Genomic DNA, 20,342 nt, shown 5'->3' with positions numbered 1-20,342 from the left:
CATTCCTGTTTAAAAAACCGGAACCCGGCACTCAAAACTATCTCTTTACCAAATATCAAAATCGGTTCAATGGTTTATGCGTGAATTCGTAACAGACAGACAGATAAAGTACTGTCGCATTTACTCGTATAATATTATTTAGTAGGGATAATTCATAACGATCTGTTAAAAGCAAGTAAAGCAGATTTTGGAATAGTCAGAAATATTACCGGTACCAACAACTTAATATTTCTTTCGTTAACAAGATGTTGATTATTATTTGACATACGTTTAGGTATTTAGTTTGTCAATATGGCATTTAGTCAGGTAGGTACTCCAGTACTTCTTAAATGTTACAAAAATATATGGCTTCTAAATACCCAATGTTTGCCAGGGGGACAACAGTCCTCAAATCATTGATTGAAAATCTAGTCCTGTTGTCTCCCCTAGCCAGGGGGGACAACAGGATTTCGAAATCCTGTTGGCTCCCCCAGGGGGGCCAAGCAGGGGGGACAACAGGACTGCACCGCGCACTAGACGATTAATCGATCTAACGTAACTCGGGTCCCATGGTATTGGGCATCTCTATTGTGACAAGGTGATCACCGTCACTGCTCAGTACACTTTTTCTTAATTGACGATTCTTATTATGTTTATCAACTCACGAAGAAAGGTCTCGGCGACGCGTGCGCCTGTCCCGCGTGGCTATTAACCGGTGGATGCAGCTGCCACATCGCCAGGTTGCCGTCGGCGTCGGCGGCCGCGAACTTATTCCCGTAGTCGCTGAAGCGCACGCGCGTGACTTTGCTGACTCTAATGTTAAATAACTCACGAAGAAAGGTCTCGGCGACGCATGCGCCTGTCCCGCGTGTCTGTTAGCCGGGGGATGCAGCTGCCACATCGCCAGGTTGCCGTCGGCGTCGCCGGGCGCGAACTTATTCCCGTAGGCGCTGAAGCGCACGCACGTGACTTTAAAGACTATAAATGTTAAATAACTCACGAAGAAAGGCCTCGGCGACGCGTGCGCCTGTCCCGCGTGGCTATTCGCTGGTGGGTGTAGCTGCCACATGGCCAGATTGCCGTCAGCGTCGGCAGCCGCGAACTTATTCCCATAGTCGCTGAACCGCACGCGCGTGACTTTGGCGAAGGCGCCGGGAGCGCGCGGCGACCACACGCAGGAGCCGTGGCCCCACTCCCAGAGTTGGACCGAGCCGTCAGCACCACCGGTTAGATCTGGGCAAATATTTTACATGTCAATGTCAAAATCCGATTACTGCTCGACATCGCATCGAGCCCGATCTTCGACATTAGTGATCAACATTTTAGGAAAGATACCTAACATTCCCTCATCATCTAAAGTTATTCTACAGTTGGCTTGGGTCTCTTTCGTTATCCTTGACCCACTTTGTTTTCATAACTGAAAGGAAACTTTCGTATTTCAACTTACACAACGGTTGCGAAGGATGAGCTGCCATTCGTTTGATGTTGTCAATTTTGTGTTTCAGCACCTAAGCATTAAATATTTATATTAGTCCACGGAAAATAATATTGGAATCTAGACCGATTGAACCAAAATATCTACATAAAGTATAACTAAACATTTAACAGAACATGCTTCACAAGGCAGGCGACATATACACATACACGTAGCAAACAGATTTCGAGCTTTTACAAGGAAATATGGTTTTAAATTAACTATAAACCTAAAACAATAAAAGGCCGTCTCCACAAAATAATCGAATACTACAATGAACAAATTCACGACAAATAAAATAAATCTCACTTGCTCTACGAGGAAGTAAATCAATGGAAAAGAAAGGAACCAAAACTGGTACGTAAAAGATGCGCCTGGTGAACAGAAAGGGCTGGTTCTATAAAAGAGAACAAGAAACAAAAATGTAAAATAAAGAAACGGTCGGCTAACAACGATTACAAATAAAAAGTGAACATCGAGCTGAAAAACAAAAGTTGGTGCGGATCACTGGTTTAGGAAGTGACATGTAAAATGGTGGGGGTGAGGGTTGTCACTGACCGGTTTCATGAGAAGTTTCGAGCGGTGCAGCACCAGGCGACAGTATTTCGGGTCGTGGCAACCCGGGAACTGCAGGCCCTTCACCTGCGACCAACATTTGGTTACGCCGCGCACATAGTGGATCACAGTGCAAGTGATGTCATGACACGTGTTCATAGAAACAATTCCTAAAAACCTACGGAATCTTGCGAAATTAATTCAAATTCAAATCCTATATTAATTAACCTATTAGACAAAGTTTTTTCGGCTCTTACGGATATTTAATCAGTCCTTGATAGTAATAAGAGAGGATTTAGAAGCGCGAGCGAAGCGCTGCGAGGCACAACGCAAACACGAGACAACGAACGTACACAATACCCACACCTTAAAAAACCCGGCAATCGCTGAACGAATAAATGCATGTTCTTATTCTAATTAAACAAAAAATAAATAATAAATCAGTCTTATTAGATCAAGTTCTCGTATCTCTCCCATCCACCATATCGTGCGTACCGTCATATCCATGCTTAAAAGACCTTTTGATATACAACAGCATCAATGAGAGCATTGAGAATCAATACTTCGTATAATGAGACAGTGTCCGTCTCCGTTAATGTATGACATTACAAGCCCATAAATTAGAATAATTGGAAACATTTTTTGACAATTTTATTTGCCTTTGGCTGAAAAAATTGCGTTTCCGTCTACCGTGTTTTCTATGAAAAGTTATAAAAAGGCATTTATTCATCCAGCTAGCCCATCAGTTAGTGCATTAGTTACGATCGTCCACATACTGTGTGCACAAAGGCTTCGTGTCCAATCGGGACCGAGATCGACGCGCTCGAACGCCGCTCGTGCTGTGGATGTCGTCACGACAGTCAGTTAGTCCGCTTACAGCTACGTTAACACCGTATTAACACCTCTGGCTTTTGTGTTAGCTTATAAAGGTGTTATAAGTTAGAGATTAATGTGATATTCAGATTACATATTGAACCTTTATGTATTAGATCCATGATTCAATAAATTGCCCTTTTAACATTAATACAAGGGTTATTTACGACGAATAATTAGTTACCCATTTTATGACAGATTAGTAAGGAATAACATGGTTAAAAATATTAATTAAATTAATACATACATACATATTGTATAGGATAATTTGAAATGTACATACCTAAATAAATAAACCAAACGAGAGATAAGAGTAATATGTGTCTCATTTTATACATGCATATTTATAAAGTGTAAAGGATTTTATATTTCAAGTTGTATTGTAATATAACAATATATTGTTAATAGTTTATGAGCGTTTAATATACGTATTTACGGGCGTATAATTGTGTATGTTAAACCGATGTGTATAATGTACATTATGCAGTGTGCGTATATTATGTGTGCTAAATTCGCATTTTTTATGGGACTGTTTTTTGTTTTATGTGTGTAAATCATGTGTATGTCTGTATTTGTGCTCCTACTGAACATTCGTACATTTGTATTATGAATTCTATGTATAGCTGCATATGTATACGTGTAAAGTATGTAGTATGTATAAGCAATACTCACGACACTAGCGCCGCGGCCGGTCTGGCTGGCCATGCCGATGGGCACTTGCGGCGCGTTGGGGTTCAGCGGTGAACTGTTACCGGTGCCTGGCACGGAACCGTTGTTGGGCCTGTGTGAGTTACAATATTTTATTAATTAGACTATTGTTTTGTAATGTAAAGTGTATTTAAGTTTTATTCTTTAGATCTGTACTCCTATGCCTGCAATACACGTTGGCCGAGTGTCGCCGAGTGAACGCCAATACCAAGGTGTAGACAGTATATTTGCATTGTCTTGCCGTCGCTCGGTGTCGCTCGCTTAGTTGGCCGAGGTAAGTCAACCGCCAACGTGTATAGAACTCATAACAAGTACAGCCCTTATACGAGTACGAGTCTCAATATAATTTTAAGCCTACCACTGATTTATGTCAACTAGTGAGCCAGTGCTGACAAGAAGTAGCACAAGAAACTCGGTTTTCTTGTAAGATATCAACCGGTTTTAACGCGACATTTATTAAGTACATGAGGAGTACTCCTAGGTGGACCGACGATCTGGTAAAGGTCGCGGGAAGAGCCTGGATGCAGGCAGCGCAGGACCGTTCATTGTGGAAAACCTTGGGGGAGGCCTTTGTGCAGCAATGGACGTCATTTGGCTGAAACGAACGAGGATTACTCTAAGCTTGACGTTTCGGCTGTGTTGCCACGGCCGTGACAATCAATTACTTTTGTTATTTCAAGGTCACTTACTTGTCCTGATGTTGGATGAGCAGGAAGCCGGTATCTGGTAGTGTGGCGGGGTCTGTACCGAGTCCCATGAGGTCTACGTCGCATTCGTCCTCCGACCAGCTGACTCCTCCACGCAACAGCAGGGACACATCCATCTCTTGGACTTCGCGGGCTGTCGCTACGGCGAGGAGGCCACCGCCGACCTATAACATATTATAGTAAATTGTAATCGAAGCACATGATGTCGTGCCCTGCGTGCCCAAACAACTGCACGCAGGAAGATTTAATGAAGGCTAGTGACAACGCCATTCTTGTGGCGGAGTTTTGGGCCGACGCGACAGTGTGTAGGTTTGTTGTCGACACGACAAGAAGAAGAAAATAGTAAATTGTTGTCAAGAAAGATTGAGTAAAAAAAAACCTACATCTAAAAAAAGTGTAAGTGACTCTTTCTTTAAAAATGTTAAAGCTGATTTGAAGCCACAACATAAAACCTGTATGCCTAAGATGCGCGCCGCGATAAGCTGTTATCACGGCATTTTATCGAATTTTCCCATACATTTTGACGTCGATAAAAGTTATCACGGCGCGCATCTTAGGTCTACAGTTCTGGTTAACTGCGCACCTGGCAGCCGTGACGTCACATCGATGCTCTAGTACAGACGAGGCGAACGTGCGGAGTTGTGGGGTTAACTGGTAGTAATAGTTGCATTCCAGCGAGGTGAGCAGTTAGCTCGCTCGGGTTGTAGTATAGTATCCCGCTATAGCTTGCTCTATTGAGGCACAAGGTGTCGCGAGCACGCGGAGAACACTACTCCTTGTGGTTGTCGCTATCATGACCATCTCACTCATCTCGCAAGTCCCACTACCAATGGGACTATTCCCACCTCTCGTTCTCACCGCTACAACTCCTGTATAGCCAGCATCTACAGCATGACCGCCAATAAATTCTAGTTCCACTACAACTCACCCGGTTAAGGCAGAAGGCGGCGATGGAGTCCTGCTCCTTGTGGATGATTCGCACGGGGCTATACATGTCGTCATCGTGACGTGTTTTCGCTCCGCCCGGCCGCGTCTTGCCAGGGAAACACCGCCCTTGTGCCGAGACTGTGTGGGATCAGAGTGACGCTAACTCACCCGGTTGAGGCAGAAAGCGGCGATGGAGTCCTGCTCCTTGTGTATGATTCGCACGGGGCTGTACATATCGTCATCGTGACGTGTTTTCGCACCGCCCGGCCGCGTCTTGCCAGGGAAACACCGCCCTTGTGCCGAGACTGTATGGGACCAGAGTGACGCTAACTCACCCGGTTGAGGCAGAAGGCAGCGATGGAGTCCTGCTCCTTGTGTATGATTCGCACGGGGCTATACATATCGTCATCGCGACGTGTAGGTGCTCCGCCTGGTCGTGTCTCACCCACGCCTTCCGCCACCGATTGAGCGCGTCGCCGGGAGAATACCGCGCGGATGAATAGGTCCTGTGAAGTGAGTTGTCGGTAAGAAAGTGGTAATAATAGCATATGGATGAACTGGTCATGTACAGAAGCGATAGAGCGATGTGCTTGAGAGAAGTAATGGTTAGAAAAGGTCCTGTATAGAAGAGACGGGCTCAAGAGAGGCAGTGGTAAAAACAATCGCGCGGGTGATCAAGTCATATATTGAAGCTTGAGACCGTAGCACAGAATAATAATAAGTACTACGTACAGAAGTTTTACTTCGCGAAGGTATTTAAAAAAAAGTATGCTCAATGTCATTAACAATATGGTGTAATTTAGCCTGTCTCAAGAGTCAAGCACCATTTTGTTGACAAACGTCAGTGATTGGCACTGCGCCGAAGCTATAGGGCTGACTTCGGTAAAATGATGTGACGTGAGGTGCCAAACTGCGGAAAATGGCGGAGGAAATACATGATTTAGCATGAATTATCATAAATAATATTAACTACTTATTTACCTCTCAGTGTCTTGAGGCAACTTAAAAAAGTACATTCTGTGTTTTTATTATTATTTAGGCAGTTAAATACTGCACAGTATTTAGTACACCATTTTCTTTATTATCTTCCATCATACACAAGAATACGCGTGCGTGAGTCAATGTTCGCTCGTATGTGAGGCCTTGTCGAATAGTATCCTGTAGGTGGGCCATCGTGCGTGTTTTGTTTTCGATGTAAACTCGCGGAGATGAACAGGCCTGACCGTAGTAGTAAGAACAGCATGTGACGTGTATATTGTCAACGTGCTTGAGAAAGGTGGTGGTGAGAAAAACGTTTATTACTATAAATTAATCGCTTTATCACGTACCTGAACCGGCTCTTGGCGGACTAGGAAACTCCACAGACGGCCTGCAGGCGCCGCGCTGTAGAGACTCGCGTTGAATGGCGTATTGTGCTTTTCCAAGAGACATCTGAAAAAGAATTATGACATTAGTAATCGATAAATCTATGTTAGGACATTTTTTGTACCAACTGAATGAGGACTGCCGTATTTACACTCTCTAGATGGCGCTACTAAAGCCCGGTCCGTGAGCACGTAGAATTTTGTCCAATGACCCCTAGCTACCCACTACCCTTATCGCTCGCGCGTAATTATGTTGCTATCGCGCTCGCACACTCACTGCGGGTGCCAGTCGCACAGTCGCGACAGCAATATAATTACGCGCGAGCGATAAGGATGGGTAGCTAGGGGTCATTGGACAAAATTCTACGTGGTCACTGATCACGGACCAGACTATAGTAATCGACAGGATCTTACATTACAATGACGCTACCGTTCGGCTGCTCAAAGCTTGTTATGGCTAGTACAGGACTATTCCCACCTCTCATTCTCACTGCAACTGCTGTGTAGCCAGGATCTACAGCTTGACCGCCAAAAAACTATTTACTATGATGTTATGGCCAGTAGGGTAAAGTACCCAAACACACGCACCTGTACTTGTTGATGGGCGGGCCCGAGGTCTGCTGCTCGGGGAAGCAACCTGGGATGTAGTCTGGCGGCGGCGCACGTGACTCCAGTACTTCGCTTAACTGCTGCTGCCACTGATCCACGCGCCGCAAAGCGCCGTGCACTGTCAAACTTGTTGTAGCCTGTTCTAGTGGGATAAAGTGCCCAATCACACGCACCTGTACTTGTTGATGGGCGGGCCCGAGGTCTGCTGCTCGGGGAAGCAACCTGGGATGTAGTCAGGCGGCGGCGCACGTGACTCCAACACTTCGCTTAACTGTTGCTGCCACTGGTCTACGCGACGTAGTGCACCGTGCACTGCAGGGCTTGTTGTGGCTAAAGTCTGGTCTTCAAGCACGTAGAATTTTGTCCAATGACCCCAAGCTATCCTTATCGCTCGCGCGTAATTATATTGTTGTCGCGACTGTGCGACGGGCGCCCGCAGTGAGTGTGCGAGCGCTACAGCAATATAATTACGCGCAAGCGATTAGGATGGGTAGCTTGGGGTCATTGAACACAATTCTAAGTGCTCGGCGACCAGACTATAGTAGGATAAAGTGCTCTAACACGCACCTGTACTTGTTGATGGGCGGGCCCGAGGTCTGCTGCTCGGGGAAGCATCCAGGGATGTAGTCGGGCGGCGGTGCACGTGACTCCAGTACTTCGCTTAGCTGCTGCTGCCACTGATCCACGCGCCGCAAAGCGCCGTGCACTGTCAGACTTGTTGTAACCTGTTCTAGTGGGGTAAAGTGCCCAATCACTCTCACCGGTACTTGTTGATGGGCGGGCCCGAGGTCTGCTGCTCGGGGAAGCATCCAGGGATGTAGTCAGGCGGCGGCGCACGTGACTCCAACACTTCGCTTAACTGTTGCTGCCACTGGTCTACGCGACGCAATGCACCGTGCACTGTAGGGCTTGTTGTGGCCAGTTCTAGGAAGATACAATAGACCAGTTGAATGATATAAAGTTGCGTCATCTCAAACATTATTTAAAGTTTTCAAAAAACGAGTTAATCGGATTGAAGACTGTTCGCTTGCCGAACGACTGAATAGAAACCAATACGGTTACTGCTACAAAACATTGCTTACCCAGACGAAATGATCAAGATAATTTTACGTTGTGATAGACAGAGCATACCATACAAGGCTGAAGCTACAGTCTGACGTTACATAGCATACAAGTCTGAAGCACGTGTGAAGTCTCGCTGACGTTTGATGTCACAATAACCACCACCTGTGCCGCTCCCATACCTTAGGCACTATCTCAAACAATTATACGCTAGACGTACAGCATTTATATTATTATTATAATTTTTTTATTATAACTAAAAGTCGACTGTTTAATAAACGACATCATCATCGACAAATGTTGTAAAAATGCCAAAAATAAACAGCACTATTAAAAATCAAAATCAAAATTATCTTTATTTGTTTAGACTAATTAAATAATTACTTGCAAATCGTCAAATGCTCTTAAGGAGCCTATACATGTTTCATTCTTTTTTTGCCCTACCAGCGCTTCGAGACAAACATTTGGCAAGGGCTGAGAAGAAGCGCCGCAACAAACTCAGTCACCACTGTCTGCCGGTTTAAAAATATAAAAAAGTAGGAAGTTACATACATTCAGAAGCAAGTTACTTACCACGCGCTCCCGTTGATAGAAGGTGGCCTTTAAGACGCCCATCTAGCACGAGACCGCGTGGCAGTTTTGAATATATTTCTTTAGTGCCGTGCTAATTTCTAGGTTAATTGTTGCGTTTTGATACATATATTTTATGTCAGGTATATCTTTCCTTGACCAGTCCCCGAAGGCAGCGCCTGTTCACAGACATGACGTGTGAACCAGCCATCGTTATAAACAGCACTATTTGTACACGTACCCGACATCTCAATGCCGCACAGCTGCAAGAAGTGCTGCAGCTTGATCTGCGCGAGCCGCAGCACGGCCACGCGCATCACGTACCACGAGTACGAGTCCGGGTCCGAGTGCTCCGTGTTCGTGAACTTGCGACGCTTCTCGCTCCTAAAATAATGGGCATAAGGTAGAAAATAGCATGCTAAGGGGGTGGAATGGAAACATAACAAATGACCAACTCATATGAAACTGCCCAATTTTTAGCAGACTCCGGCATGAGCTCGAGATGACATGCAACAATTTACGGATTGACCCCTATAAACCACAACAAATCATACTCATCAACTCAATAGTCCATCAACTCAAGAGGATCAACAAAACAGCTTGTAAGTTACAAATTGTTGGATCTCACGTTTGGTAGCAGACTGTATCCATTAGCAGACTGCAACCAAACGCCTTTTGAGCTCAGATCTTTCGAAGTTCAATAAAAACTGCGAGCACATTATTAGGTACTTTAACCAACATCGCAAAAGTGCCGAAGACAAAAAAAAACACAGTTGTGCAAATTGAAAAACAGAATTTACAGTCTGATGCGAATGTGCGCCTATCTACTCTAATAGACGGAGGCAGGCAATCAAAAAAAAAATAAAACCGACTCCAAAAAACCTACACTAAAAAAAGTAGAAAAATAATTACTAATTACCTACTTATTTATTAGGACGAATTATTAATATTTATGTAGGTATACCATGATTGATACTTCTGGAGTCGGTGCCAAGATTATGAAACATGTAAAGTTTGCCTGCACCGACTCCAAAAGTATCAATCATGGTATACCTACATAAATATTAAAAATTCGTCCTAATAAATAAGTAGGTAATTAGTAATTATTTTTCTACTTTTTTTAGTGTAGGTTTTTTGGAGTCGGTTTTATTTTTTTTTATAAAATTTTACTTATTTCTTGCTTTTTAGTTAACTAATTATTACCTTGATGTTACCACTGAAGGTAGGCAGTACATTGAGACCATATTCTTAATGGCTAGTGTAAAATAATATTCCCTACAAAATACAGGTTACCATATAGGAAACCTAACCTAAAAAGACCTTAAAAACCGTCAGCCCACCTTAAAAACATGAAAGAATACAACTGTTGGTCTATTTGTACTTATAATGTTTAAAGAATTATTCTACAACTCCTAAGCATTAAGGAGTTGTACCTACCATGACCAGTTTTTCTTCAAATTCGCATGAAACCACCCTTTTGATAATACCTATTCAACAAAAAAATAATCGTCAAATTGGTTCATAATCGGCGGAGATATTGCGTATAAAAAAGTTCATCCCCAATTTTCCACCCTTGGGGGTGAAATATTTTCTTCAAATTCGCATGAAACCACCCTTTTGATAATACCTATTCAACAAAAAAATAATCGTTCAAATTGGTTTATAATCGGCGAAGATTTTGCGTATAAAAAAGTTCATCCCCAATTTTCCACCCTTGGGGGTTGTTTTTTTTATTATTAAATTTAAATGGGACCACCCTTGAGGTATTACCTATACGCTGAAAAAAGATTTGTTCAAATCGGTTCATAATTGGCGGAGTTATCGCGTAACAAACATAGAAAAAAAAAAAAAACATACGGGTCGAATTGAGAACCTCCTCCTTTTTTTGAAGTCGGTTGAAAAGAAAGTCACATTTTGTTTAATAATATGATTATAGGATGATAATGAACGTTATGAGCCTCGGGAATAACAGATCATTGATTTATTTAAGGTACATCTTATCACGTACGCCTGTTGCACATTTTCACCATAAAATCATGACAGCTAAACGATTTTAATACGTGACATTTCTGCGTTCAAGAGGCTACCTAAGTAGACACATTACAAATGTGTAGCTAAGCGATTGCAATAATGTGTGTATTCATTCATTAAACTGTTCTTGCGGCGAATGTGTACTACCGGCGTAAACATGGTCCAAAGGGATAAGACAGTTTTGAGTTCAAATTAATAAAACATCGGCACTCACTTGACAGTGGTGTCGAAGATATCATCATCGTCGGGCTCGCTGCCGCTGTCTTCCGCGTCTTCGGCGCCCGACTCAGCTGAGTCGTAGTCGTAGTCGTGGCACGAGCCTTGGTCCGTGGTTGGCTGTAGAAAGAACATGGAATGTTTTTCATTGGTGTACCGTATTGCATCAGCCATAGGGTTTAGAATGCTTCAGATTAATTATTGTTATTGACCCTATGTCGTATTTTTGATGTAGTATATTATGCTCAATTGCACTTGACAACAATTCACCCAGGAGGTGCAGATGTGATCTACGTTGGAGAGAGCTTGACAATAATAAATAATTGACTTCAAAATAATCTTTATAATATTTTCTAAACTGTATAATTCTGTAATAAATTAGAGCTAAAAATCAAGCCTAGTTTATTGTGATATTAAAATGAGAATTCAGAATTATGTTCACTTACATTCTTTTTCAAGTCCCAAAGAATACCATTGGCCGATTACAGCCATGTAAAATGGTAAAGAGTGCTCCATAAAAAGAAGTCAGGATTTTCACGCAATAGATGATAAAACTTGACATTCATAACAAACCGTTTTAAAAGTAATTTACCCTTTTTATTCTGTAAGACTAAACTTGTATTTACCTTAGTAAGCAGGTACGTGAGTATACTGCAATGCGGCGGTACAAACTGCTCCCTATATGTAGGCCGGCCTTCTTGTATGTTCTTGTGGGGCGCGGTGGGCCCGAGCCCGAGTATACGCATGTTGAGGAGCGCGCGTTTCTCGCGTAACGATGACCAGACTGAGGTGCCCTCGGTGCGCTCGAGTTTTGGCTGTTGGGTGGAAGATACACAATTTTAACAATGGTTATTAGACAGTAGAGTGCATTTTTAAGCACATAATCTGTTTGACGATTTATAATAACTACACCTTTATTCGTTATTGCGAATAGAGATGCATGCGCCTCCGGGTTCTAAGCCGCCAGTCTGTATAATAAATCAGCATCACGAACGGCTAGCATCCAGCTCAACAAAACTATACAAAGCAGACGCCTCGAGTGAAACTAAAAGTGAAGAGACGCATGTGATTGATTTCGCTTACGGGGTCCGAGCCGTTTAATAAGTCAGTCAGCCAGTGCCCAGTGCCAAAACCAGTATACTGCGTGGAACGCATTAATTACACCTAAAATTGAAGAAACTTACCGGCGGTGGTGCGGGCGCAGTCATAAGCAGTCGCCTCACGCCGCCTCCGAACAGCGAAGCATGCGCTTTCGCTTCTGGGTTCTGAGCTGCCAGTCTGTATAACAAGTGAGCATCGCGTGCGGCCAATGCCCAACCCAATAGAGCTAGATATACTGCGCAGAACGCTTCAGCCAATAACACGGCCAGTCTAGGCGCGTCTTCTTCTTCCGCCGCTCGCACAGCTAAACCGCGTAGTGCGGACACACCTAAAACAATACGATATCATGAATACCATGAATATTACAGGAACATCGGATTGGCTAACTCATGATCCGGAACGCGGGTTCGATCCCCACCTAGGGTTGCCAGGTCCAAAATCACAAAAGCCTAGCAATTAGTGTCAGCTCATGAGTGAGTACTATCATCCATCATCATGCGTGCGCTTCATATGATTCTGTAGCTCGACTTTCGCCTGGCGCGGCAACCAAATAAAAAGCCTAACAAAAGCCGGACAGGCCGGACAAGGCAATATTTGGCCGGACAAGTGCCTAAAAAGCCAAACATGTCCGGCTAAAGCCGGACGCCTGGCAACCCTATCCCCACCGCAACTGGAATATTGTGGTGAACTCGCAACACAAGCATTTAGTTTACCACAAGGGGTTAACGGAATTATTAGTAGTTTGTAAATACAACTTCTTAAAAAAAACATTAATTAAGGTACGTGAAATACTCACCAGGCCATTTATTAGGTGTCGTCGAAACAGTAAGTTCTTCAACAGAGTGACGTCTCGGTCGAGCGATCAAATGGGTCGTAGCAGGAGCGTGGTCATGTACCATACTGAAAGGAATAAATCAAATAAGTAATTCAATCAGTATTGTTAGAACAGGGTAGTGAGTGGTTTGGTCGAATCATTTCAATAATAAAATGGTAAGGCACGATTTTGAAATTCAAAGGACAATTATTTAGTTCCTTTGATTTTGAATTATTGTATATTTTTTGCTTAGTAAATTATCACATATCGAGAAATCAAGTATGCTCATACTGTTACTGGGCGGTGCATACGTGGGTCATGATAAGACTTTCACACACACTGCTCCCGTTACTTAGCAGTACAAATACACATCAACTACAAAATCAAAAGACTCACCCATCATGATGATGTGTATGCTTCATGCTAAACGTATCCGAGTCGCAGAGACTCTGGTAGATGCAAGCGGACAGCGCCACGGCTAATTCTCGCAACGTGTGCAGAATCCTCGTGGCGGAACCACCAGGGATGCCGAGCTCGCTTATCGTTCCGAGCATATCGTGGGCTACCGACTGGAAAACAAATACGATGGTTAATTGGTTCATTTTATCAGTCTCATAAATGTACAGGTATTTGAAAACAGAGCATCATGAATGAATAAAAAAAATATTTTTCCCATCCCCAGCCCTTCTAGCCAGCGTGGGGAGTATAGGACTAAAACCTCCATTTGGAATTTGCCTCTGGCAAAATTGGAGGTTGGTATTCCTGCAGTAGGGACTAAATAACTTGAAGATGATGATGATGTTTCATTTTATAAATATATTATTCGAGCTAATGCTTCGGTTCGTTGCATATTTTTGTAAGGTGCAAAATGATTTCGATACTTGGGCTCTTTCCATTTCTCTGACACATGTCATCTAATTAAAAGTGATGGACAAGGCCATATATTTTTACACATAGGAGTCTTCACATAACTCTTACCTGCAAGTGTCTCACAGGATCAGCAACAACCGTGTTATTCGTCGCCACAGCCGCTGCCAACAGCGGCAGAGTCGTTGGGAACGGTAGCGGCGACAGCAGCTGCTGGTGTTGTTTGTCTTGTCCCAGCTCTTGCAGTAGCAACACTAGCTCCATCCGGACGGAGGCCAAGCCGCCACCGCCGGCGCCGTGAAGGGAACAGTACGATAGGAGAGTCCGGAGGAGGGTCTCGTTGGCTGCAAATAGTTTGAAAGACGTCATAAAGGTGTTCGCATTGCCTTTCGTTTAAAGAGGGGCGTGGTCTTATGTCTTATAAGAATAAAATACAGACCACGCCCCTCGCGCGACAAATTGCAATGTAAATGTACGCAGTACGCACCTATACAAGAAAAATCTAATTAATGGAAATAGTGAAAACTAACGGCATGACAGTGGTAAATATTTATACTCTTCTAAACACTTTTCTTTTTATAAATAATCCAAGGTATTTTTCTCAGCACTTTTACCATTTCTAGTTTCATTACATTTAAGATGGTGATATTGAATATCAAGTGCATCAACATTTTTTATATTCACATAAACCTCTCTTATCCCGGTCGGGATTGAAATAATTTCTTTTAGTAAAAATTTCATATCACTCACCCTTGAGCCACTTCTTCCTCCTAACAGCGCGTTGCACCTTAGCCTCAAAGTCCGCCTTTTCCCTCACAAGCAGTTGATGCAGCGTGGGTTTCTCCGGCAGCGGCGGCGGGTCTTGGTCGGCGCATATCAGTTCACCACCCGTGGGGGCGCCACTAGCGCTGGCGTAACCACAGAGACGCCGCAAAGCCTCCACTTCGCGCTCTAGCCAGATGTACAGTTGGTAGCGGAGGTGACCGCCTGGATATAAAGGAGAAGGATCAGCTGAATGGTTTAGTCAATAAGTTACCAAGCATGTGCGAAATGTTGCAGCGTTTAAGTAGTGGCACGAAATATTGTAGCTTAGAAAATTTTCGGCATTTTATTTGGATTGAAAACTAAAAGAATCATCATTAATTTACATAGGCTTCGCCACCCTACTGAAGCTATGGAAAAAAAGTTATTTCATAACTTGACATTGTCTTTTTTACGGGAGGATACAACAGTTTTCAACTCAAAAGCATCTCAGGCTCGTGGTTATTATCTTCCGAGATGCTACGGCATTTAGCGACTAGCGGCGTTGCAAGGACTATAGAATACACAATATCATCGACTTCGAACCCAGTGGCAAGCGTGCTCAACTCTTCCATTCGTATCTTGAGACAGGTCACGAACTTGAGCTGTTGCGGCATGATGTCGACGGGCGGCGTCTCGTTCTATAGTGCCTCTTCTTCTGTCAATCCTACAGAATGCAAGAATTATAGAATATACATACCATCGACCTCGAACCCAGTGGCCAAGGTGCTCAACTCCTCCATCAGTATCTTGAGGCAGGCCACGAACTTGAGCTGTTGCGGCATGATGTCGACAGGCGGCGTATCGTTCTAAAGTGCCTCTTCTTCTGTCAATCCTACAGAATGCAAGGACCATAGTATACATACCATCGACTTCGAACCCAGTGGCCAAGGTGCTCAACTCCTCCATCAGTATCTTGAGGCAGGCCACGAACTTGAGCTGTTGCGCCATGATGTCTACAGGCGGCGTCTCGTTCTTTAGTGTCTCTTCTTCTTCCAATCCTACAGAATGCAAGGGCTACAGAATATACATACCATCGACTTCGAATCCAGTGGCCAAGGTGCTCAACTCCTCCATCAGTATCTTGAGACAGGCCACGAACTTGAGTTGTTGCGCCATGATGTCCACAGGCGGTGTCTCATTCTTCTCTGGCTCATGTTCATGTTCTTCGGAGATGCCGTTGACTAACGGAGCTGCTTCTTGCTTATCCATCTTCATTTCTAATGGCGGGGTCGATGCTCCTGATCCCTCGGATCTAAATTATAACATTTGATATTATGCGTCTTTTTTGATCGCGATGCAGATAAGCTAAATTTGAACTACCAGCCATGTGGAAAGTTATAGTTTTGATGCATTTCTTCGACTATATCGAAATTGCCAATAGAATAGAAATCGGGAAACACGGAAACATATTCTCCTTGGACAATCAGATTGCCTAAAAAAATGTACAAAGATCTACCCAATTAAGAATTACCAGAACCATTTGACTTGACTAGTGAGTACGGGCACAGAATAAATAATAGTAGTACCTACAGAAGGATTACTCCGCAAGACGATTTAAATAAATGCGAGTCTTGCTACCACGCGATACCACAGAATAAGTAATAGTACAGGTACAGAAGGATTACTCCGCATGACGATTTAAATAAATGCGAGTCTTGCTACGACGCGATACAGTGGAATTCAGCTCGCACAGCACTACGTACTTACAATTTTATTCACCTACAAGTTTTGTCCCTTTCTATCGCGTGCCTCTGAACTCTTCTTACGCTGTTAGGGTTGCTGTCTAGTGAAAAAATAATTAATCTGCTTATTTGTAATGAGGTACGTATGTAGGTAAGTACGCATTCATTATGGAAAACCTTGGGAGAGGCCTTTGTCCAGCAGTGGACATCATTTGGCTGAAACGAACGAACGTATTCTGAGCAGTAGTCATGGTAGGTTAGGTTCCATACTATCCTAAGAATTATTGATTACCTACATGGCCAACATACCTTTCAGCATCTTTGAGAAGCGAAAAAAAAACATAAATCCGGTAGATTTCTTTCCGAATTTAAACACCCGAACGCCGCACAATATTTTTTTCTCTTTATGTCCATTTTTAAATAATACTTCGATTATAGAATTAGGTATCTACTACAACGCACGCCAGCGTCCTGACGAGCGCGCGCGTGACACTCGACTGATATAATACCCGCCGGCGGGGCGCTTCGCTGTAGGTAATTATCGGATGTACCGCGCGGAGTGAGCCAGGCCTGGCGATACAGTGTAATTCAGCTCGCACAGCACTACGTACCTACAATTTTATTCACCTACAAGTTTTGTCTCTTTCTATCGCGTGTCTCTGAACTCTTCTTACGCTGTTAGGGTTGCTATGCTGTCTAGTGAAAAAATAGAATTAATCTACTTAGGTATTTGTAATGAGGTACACGTATGTAGGTAAGTATTAGTGTTATTTTACCTTTGTAAAAATAACATTTTAAATATACCTACTTAGGATAAAAAGTACTTATTTTAATACAATGTCTTCATTCATACCTATTTTAACATAAGACAAATAAATTAAACATACCTACTATCACAGAAGAAAGAATGACATCATACCTACCTACTTACTACGCAAACACGAAACGGCTACATCCTAGAATGAGAGGCGTCACCCGAAAATCATATTTTTATTTGGCTTTTCACAAACTTAATCTAATATTACTCGCTGTACTTTGGCAACAATTTATTTTTTACTGAATATTGTTGGGGTACCTATGCATTATGGTAAAAGAACTAGCTTGTCGTAATTTGGTGTATCGATGTTACTCTTCCGTTTCATTTACCTACACGGAAAGGTAATACCTAGTTAATATTTTAACGATAAAATTCTTAAAACATCATAAATTGTATTCAAAAGAAATTCAAATCAAGGCAAAACATCAAGTCCCGACGGGCGCGCGCGTGACACTCGACTGATATAATACCCGCCGGCGGGGCGCTTCGCTGTAGGTAATTATCGGATGTACCGCGCGGAGTGAGCCAGGCCTGGTACGGGATTATTATCAACGCCCAAATAGCGAAGATAAAGTTAATAACCAATATTGCGAGTGCTCTTACCCTTTATCTTCCTCGTCATCCCAGCTGAGCACCAGCTCATCTGATTTTATGGTGCTAACGGGCGCGCCCCAGTCCATTTCAGCTGGCGTCGAAGCCCAGTCCATGTTGTTCTCTGCTGGGGCCTCTTCTTCCTCTGTTGATGATGTATGAGTAAATAAGTGTGCGCATAAGACATTTCCTTGGTTTTGAAATAAGAAAAATGTGTAAATAAAAAACAATGAGAACTTGAGGATTATATCTCTGAAAACCTATTTCGCCTTTTTTAAAAGACTGAATGAGAATTTGAAATGCAGTCGAGCTATTCCACGCGTAGAAGCTAGTTCAAAACTTGACCACTGTGACGGAATGGGCGCCGAATTGTTGACAGAGATAACAGTTAAATAAGGGTTATAATAATGGTGTGGGACACAAAATATATGTAGTAGAAAATCATTTGCTCTATTTCAATCAGTTTACAATTTACGTTATAAACGACTTTGGTAGTTAACCCTTGCATTTTAGCTAAAAATAATCTGCAAGCAGTTGAACAAAAAATAATAATATGCATTTACGATACGTACTTTTAGCTGTCGAGTCCCCGCCCAGTTGTCCCGTATGTATAACAGCGTCGTCGACCGAAGGCATAGACACTGGTTGCTTAGCTTTCTCATCTCGGACCCGCGCGGGGAGTTTGGACAGGACCTCCAAAGCTAGAGCGGGACAGCCTGCTTTGAAGTGCCCGTGCGCAGTTTGGAAGTACAGACGTCTTTCTAAACGGGTTATACTCTCTTCGGGCTCTTGTTGTAGTAGGGCCAGTGTGCCACCCTGGGGTCAAAAATATAAGCGTTATTCAGATGATATTTCAATAATAATAAGCTAAAGTTGTGTACATAGACGAAGCTTTATTTCACATGCTTATGTAACACCAAGCCTATAGGATATTTGACACCAGCAATCAATGAGCTGTCAAAATGAGATTTTTCCATAGATATTGTAGGATAATGACGTCACTATTTTGCAAATGATGTGTTCTATTAGAAAAGTTGGTAAACTGTGACAAATGAAAAGTCAGTTACCAAAATAGATGTCTGAAAAATACATGTACCATTTTCTATTTCACATACCTGCGTTGGCATATTGTGTCGCTTCAGTCTCGGATGTGTCCGTAGATACACGTAGAAGTTAAACACGCTGGGCATGGGTTCTGAATCTTTCTGCGTCTCACGCGCCGCGTGTAGTCGGCCGCCGGGGCTTAAAAGTGTGTCTAGGGCTTCTCCGTAACGTTTTAGTTCCCAGAGCGCCATTGAACGAACGAACGGGTCCGGGTGGGCGCGCTCCAGTTCAATCTCACCGGTTTCTGTCTCACCACTGAAAATAAGTCAGAAATAAGTATTTGCATTCGCTTTTTTAACATCTATCGTGTGTACAGGAATGACCATAAAACTTTGAAGACTCACCCTAATATTTCATCCATGAGCAATTTCTTCAAACTGGGTGGAAGTGTGCTGTCACTTTCGTATAGTCGAGCTACCACCATTGCTAGTTGCAAATCTCCCAAACGTGTGATTAGCACCTAAAATAAAAAATAACTATATTAGGTTTCTTTCAAAATGAATAATACAAGTTCTTCTTTAAAAAGGAATTATTTTTACCTCTAAAGCATCCTTGAGTGCACCTCCTAACAAAAAGAAAGCGGCTGCATGCTCAAACCGTTGTTTACCCAATAAAACAAACGCATTCTTTAGAGCCGCCTTTCTCCAGCGATCTTCGGAAAAGTCATTCGCGAAGAACTGTAAACAAAAACAGATCTTAAGCTTTGTCCTTAAGATTCAATATTCATATTTATGTACTGTGTTGTAGTTACCGCGGTCATCTTTTCGTCGCGATTGGATCGGAATAGACCCCACAGTAGCATTCGTTTCTTCATAGCTAAGTAGTATAGTGCTGCATCCATCGGATCTTGCTTGGCCATGTAGGCTGCGCGTGCGAGGCGCTCTACGCATATACGGAGTAGGTCACCACTTACCCACCAACCCACGCCTGTAAATATTTAAAGATTTTGTTCAAACTGAGAGAGTAAGGGATATAGTGAATAATCAGCACGAGAAAACTGAAACGCAAGCAAACATTTTGAATTGGATTCCGCATCTGAAATATTTTTGTTCGGAAGAATATGACTTCAGTAAAGGGTAATTAACTTCTACTTACCCAATTCTCGCATTGTTGTCCATTTCGGTTGTCCCTTAGCATAACCAGGGATCAAAGCCAAAAGTTGCTCATGGGTCTCAGAGTGGTATGCCCACACAAGGTTGCAAGTACCCACTCCATTCCTTTGTAAATTGGCCCGCTGCGCTAGCGGCAAGCAACGCAGTAGGTAGCCGTAGTGTTTCATGGCCAGTAAGAATCGGAGACCACAGTCATCCAGGGAGTCTGAAAGTTGTATTGCTGTTATACTGAACAACAAAAAGATTGACTAAATCAATATTTTTATGGTCCCACTTAAGTTTACAAACCACACCCCAAATTAACGAATTTCTGCTGCTGCACGGAAAATGTTATGTGTATGTTATCAAAATTGTTAGATTTATGTTATTGATACT

General features: G+C 43.0%; 1 protein-coding gene across 1 annotated transcript in view; it reads right to left on the bottom strand.

The window, feature by feature from the left end:
• Positions 1 to 20,342, bottom strand: part of LOC135079292 (dmX-like protein 2) — a 60,021-nt gene that overhangs the window by 8,720 nt on the left and 30,959 nt on the right. The window contains exons 34-56 of the mRNA XM_063973909.1: positions 19,951 to 20,172; positions 19,607 to 19,782; positions 19,395 to 19,532; positions 19,200 to 19,315; positions 18,867 to 19,110; positions 18,324 to 18,567; positions 17,764 to 17,896; positions 15,693 to 15,913; positions 14,608 to 14,844; positions 13,969 to 14,201; positions 13,387 to 13,559; positions 12,973 to 13,076; positions 12,260 to 12,504; positions 11,702 to 11,890; positions 11,074 to 11,195; positions 9,070 to 9,212; positions 7,958 to 8,120; positions 6,552 to 6,654; positions 5,559 to 5,729; positions 4,279 to 4,460; positions 3,554 to 3,662; positions 1,427 to 1,487; positions 980 to 1,212 (exon numbers count right to left, since the gene is read on the bottom strand). Coding sequence (XP_063829979.1) covers positions 980 to 1,212; positions 1,427 to 1,487; positions 3,554 to 3,662; positions 4,279 to 4,460; positions 5,559 to 5,729; positions 6,552 to 6,654; positions 7,958 to 8,120; positions 9,070 to 9,212; positions 11,074 to 11,195; positions 11,702 to 11,890; positions 12,260 to 12,504; positions 12,973 to 13,076; positions 13,387 to 13,559; positions 13,969 to 14,201; positions 14,608 to 14,844; positions 15,693 to 15,913; positions 17,764 to 17,896; positions 18,324 to 18,567; positions 18,867 to 19,110; positions 19,200 to 19,315; positions 19,395 to 19,532; positions 19,607 to 19,782; positions 19,951 to 20,172 — 3,962 coding nt within the window. The remainder of the gene's footprint in view (positions 1 to 979; positions 1,213 to 1,426; positions 1,488 to 3,553; positions 3,663 to 4,278; positions 4,461 to 5,558; positions 5,730 to 6,551; positions 6,655 to 7,957; positions 8,121 to 9,069; positions 9,213 to 11,073; positions 11,196 to 11,701; positions 11,891 to 12,259; positions 12,505 to 12,972; positions 13,077 to 13,386; positions 13,560 to 13,968; positions 14,202 to 14,607; positions 14,845 to 15,692; positions 15,914 to 17,763; positions 17,897 to 18,323; positions 18,568 to 18,866; positions 19,111 to 19,199; positions 19,316 to 19,394; positions 19,533 to 19,606; positions 19,783 to 19,950; positions 20,173 to 20,342) is intronic.

The sequence above is a fragment of the Ostrinia nubilalis genome, chromosome 16, assembly GCF_963855985.1.
Source record: "Ostrinia nubilalis chromosome 16, ilOstNubi1.1, whole genome shotgun sequence".
Classification (NCBI taxonomy): domain Eukaryota; kingdom Metazoa; phylum Arthropoda; class Insecta; order Lepidoptera; family Crambidae; genus Ostrinia; species Ostrinia nubilalis.
Note: the sequence above shows the minus strand (reverse complement) of the source record. Positions and strands in the feature narration are given on the sequence as shown.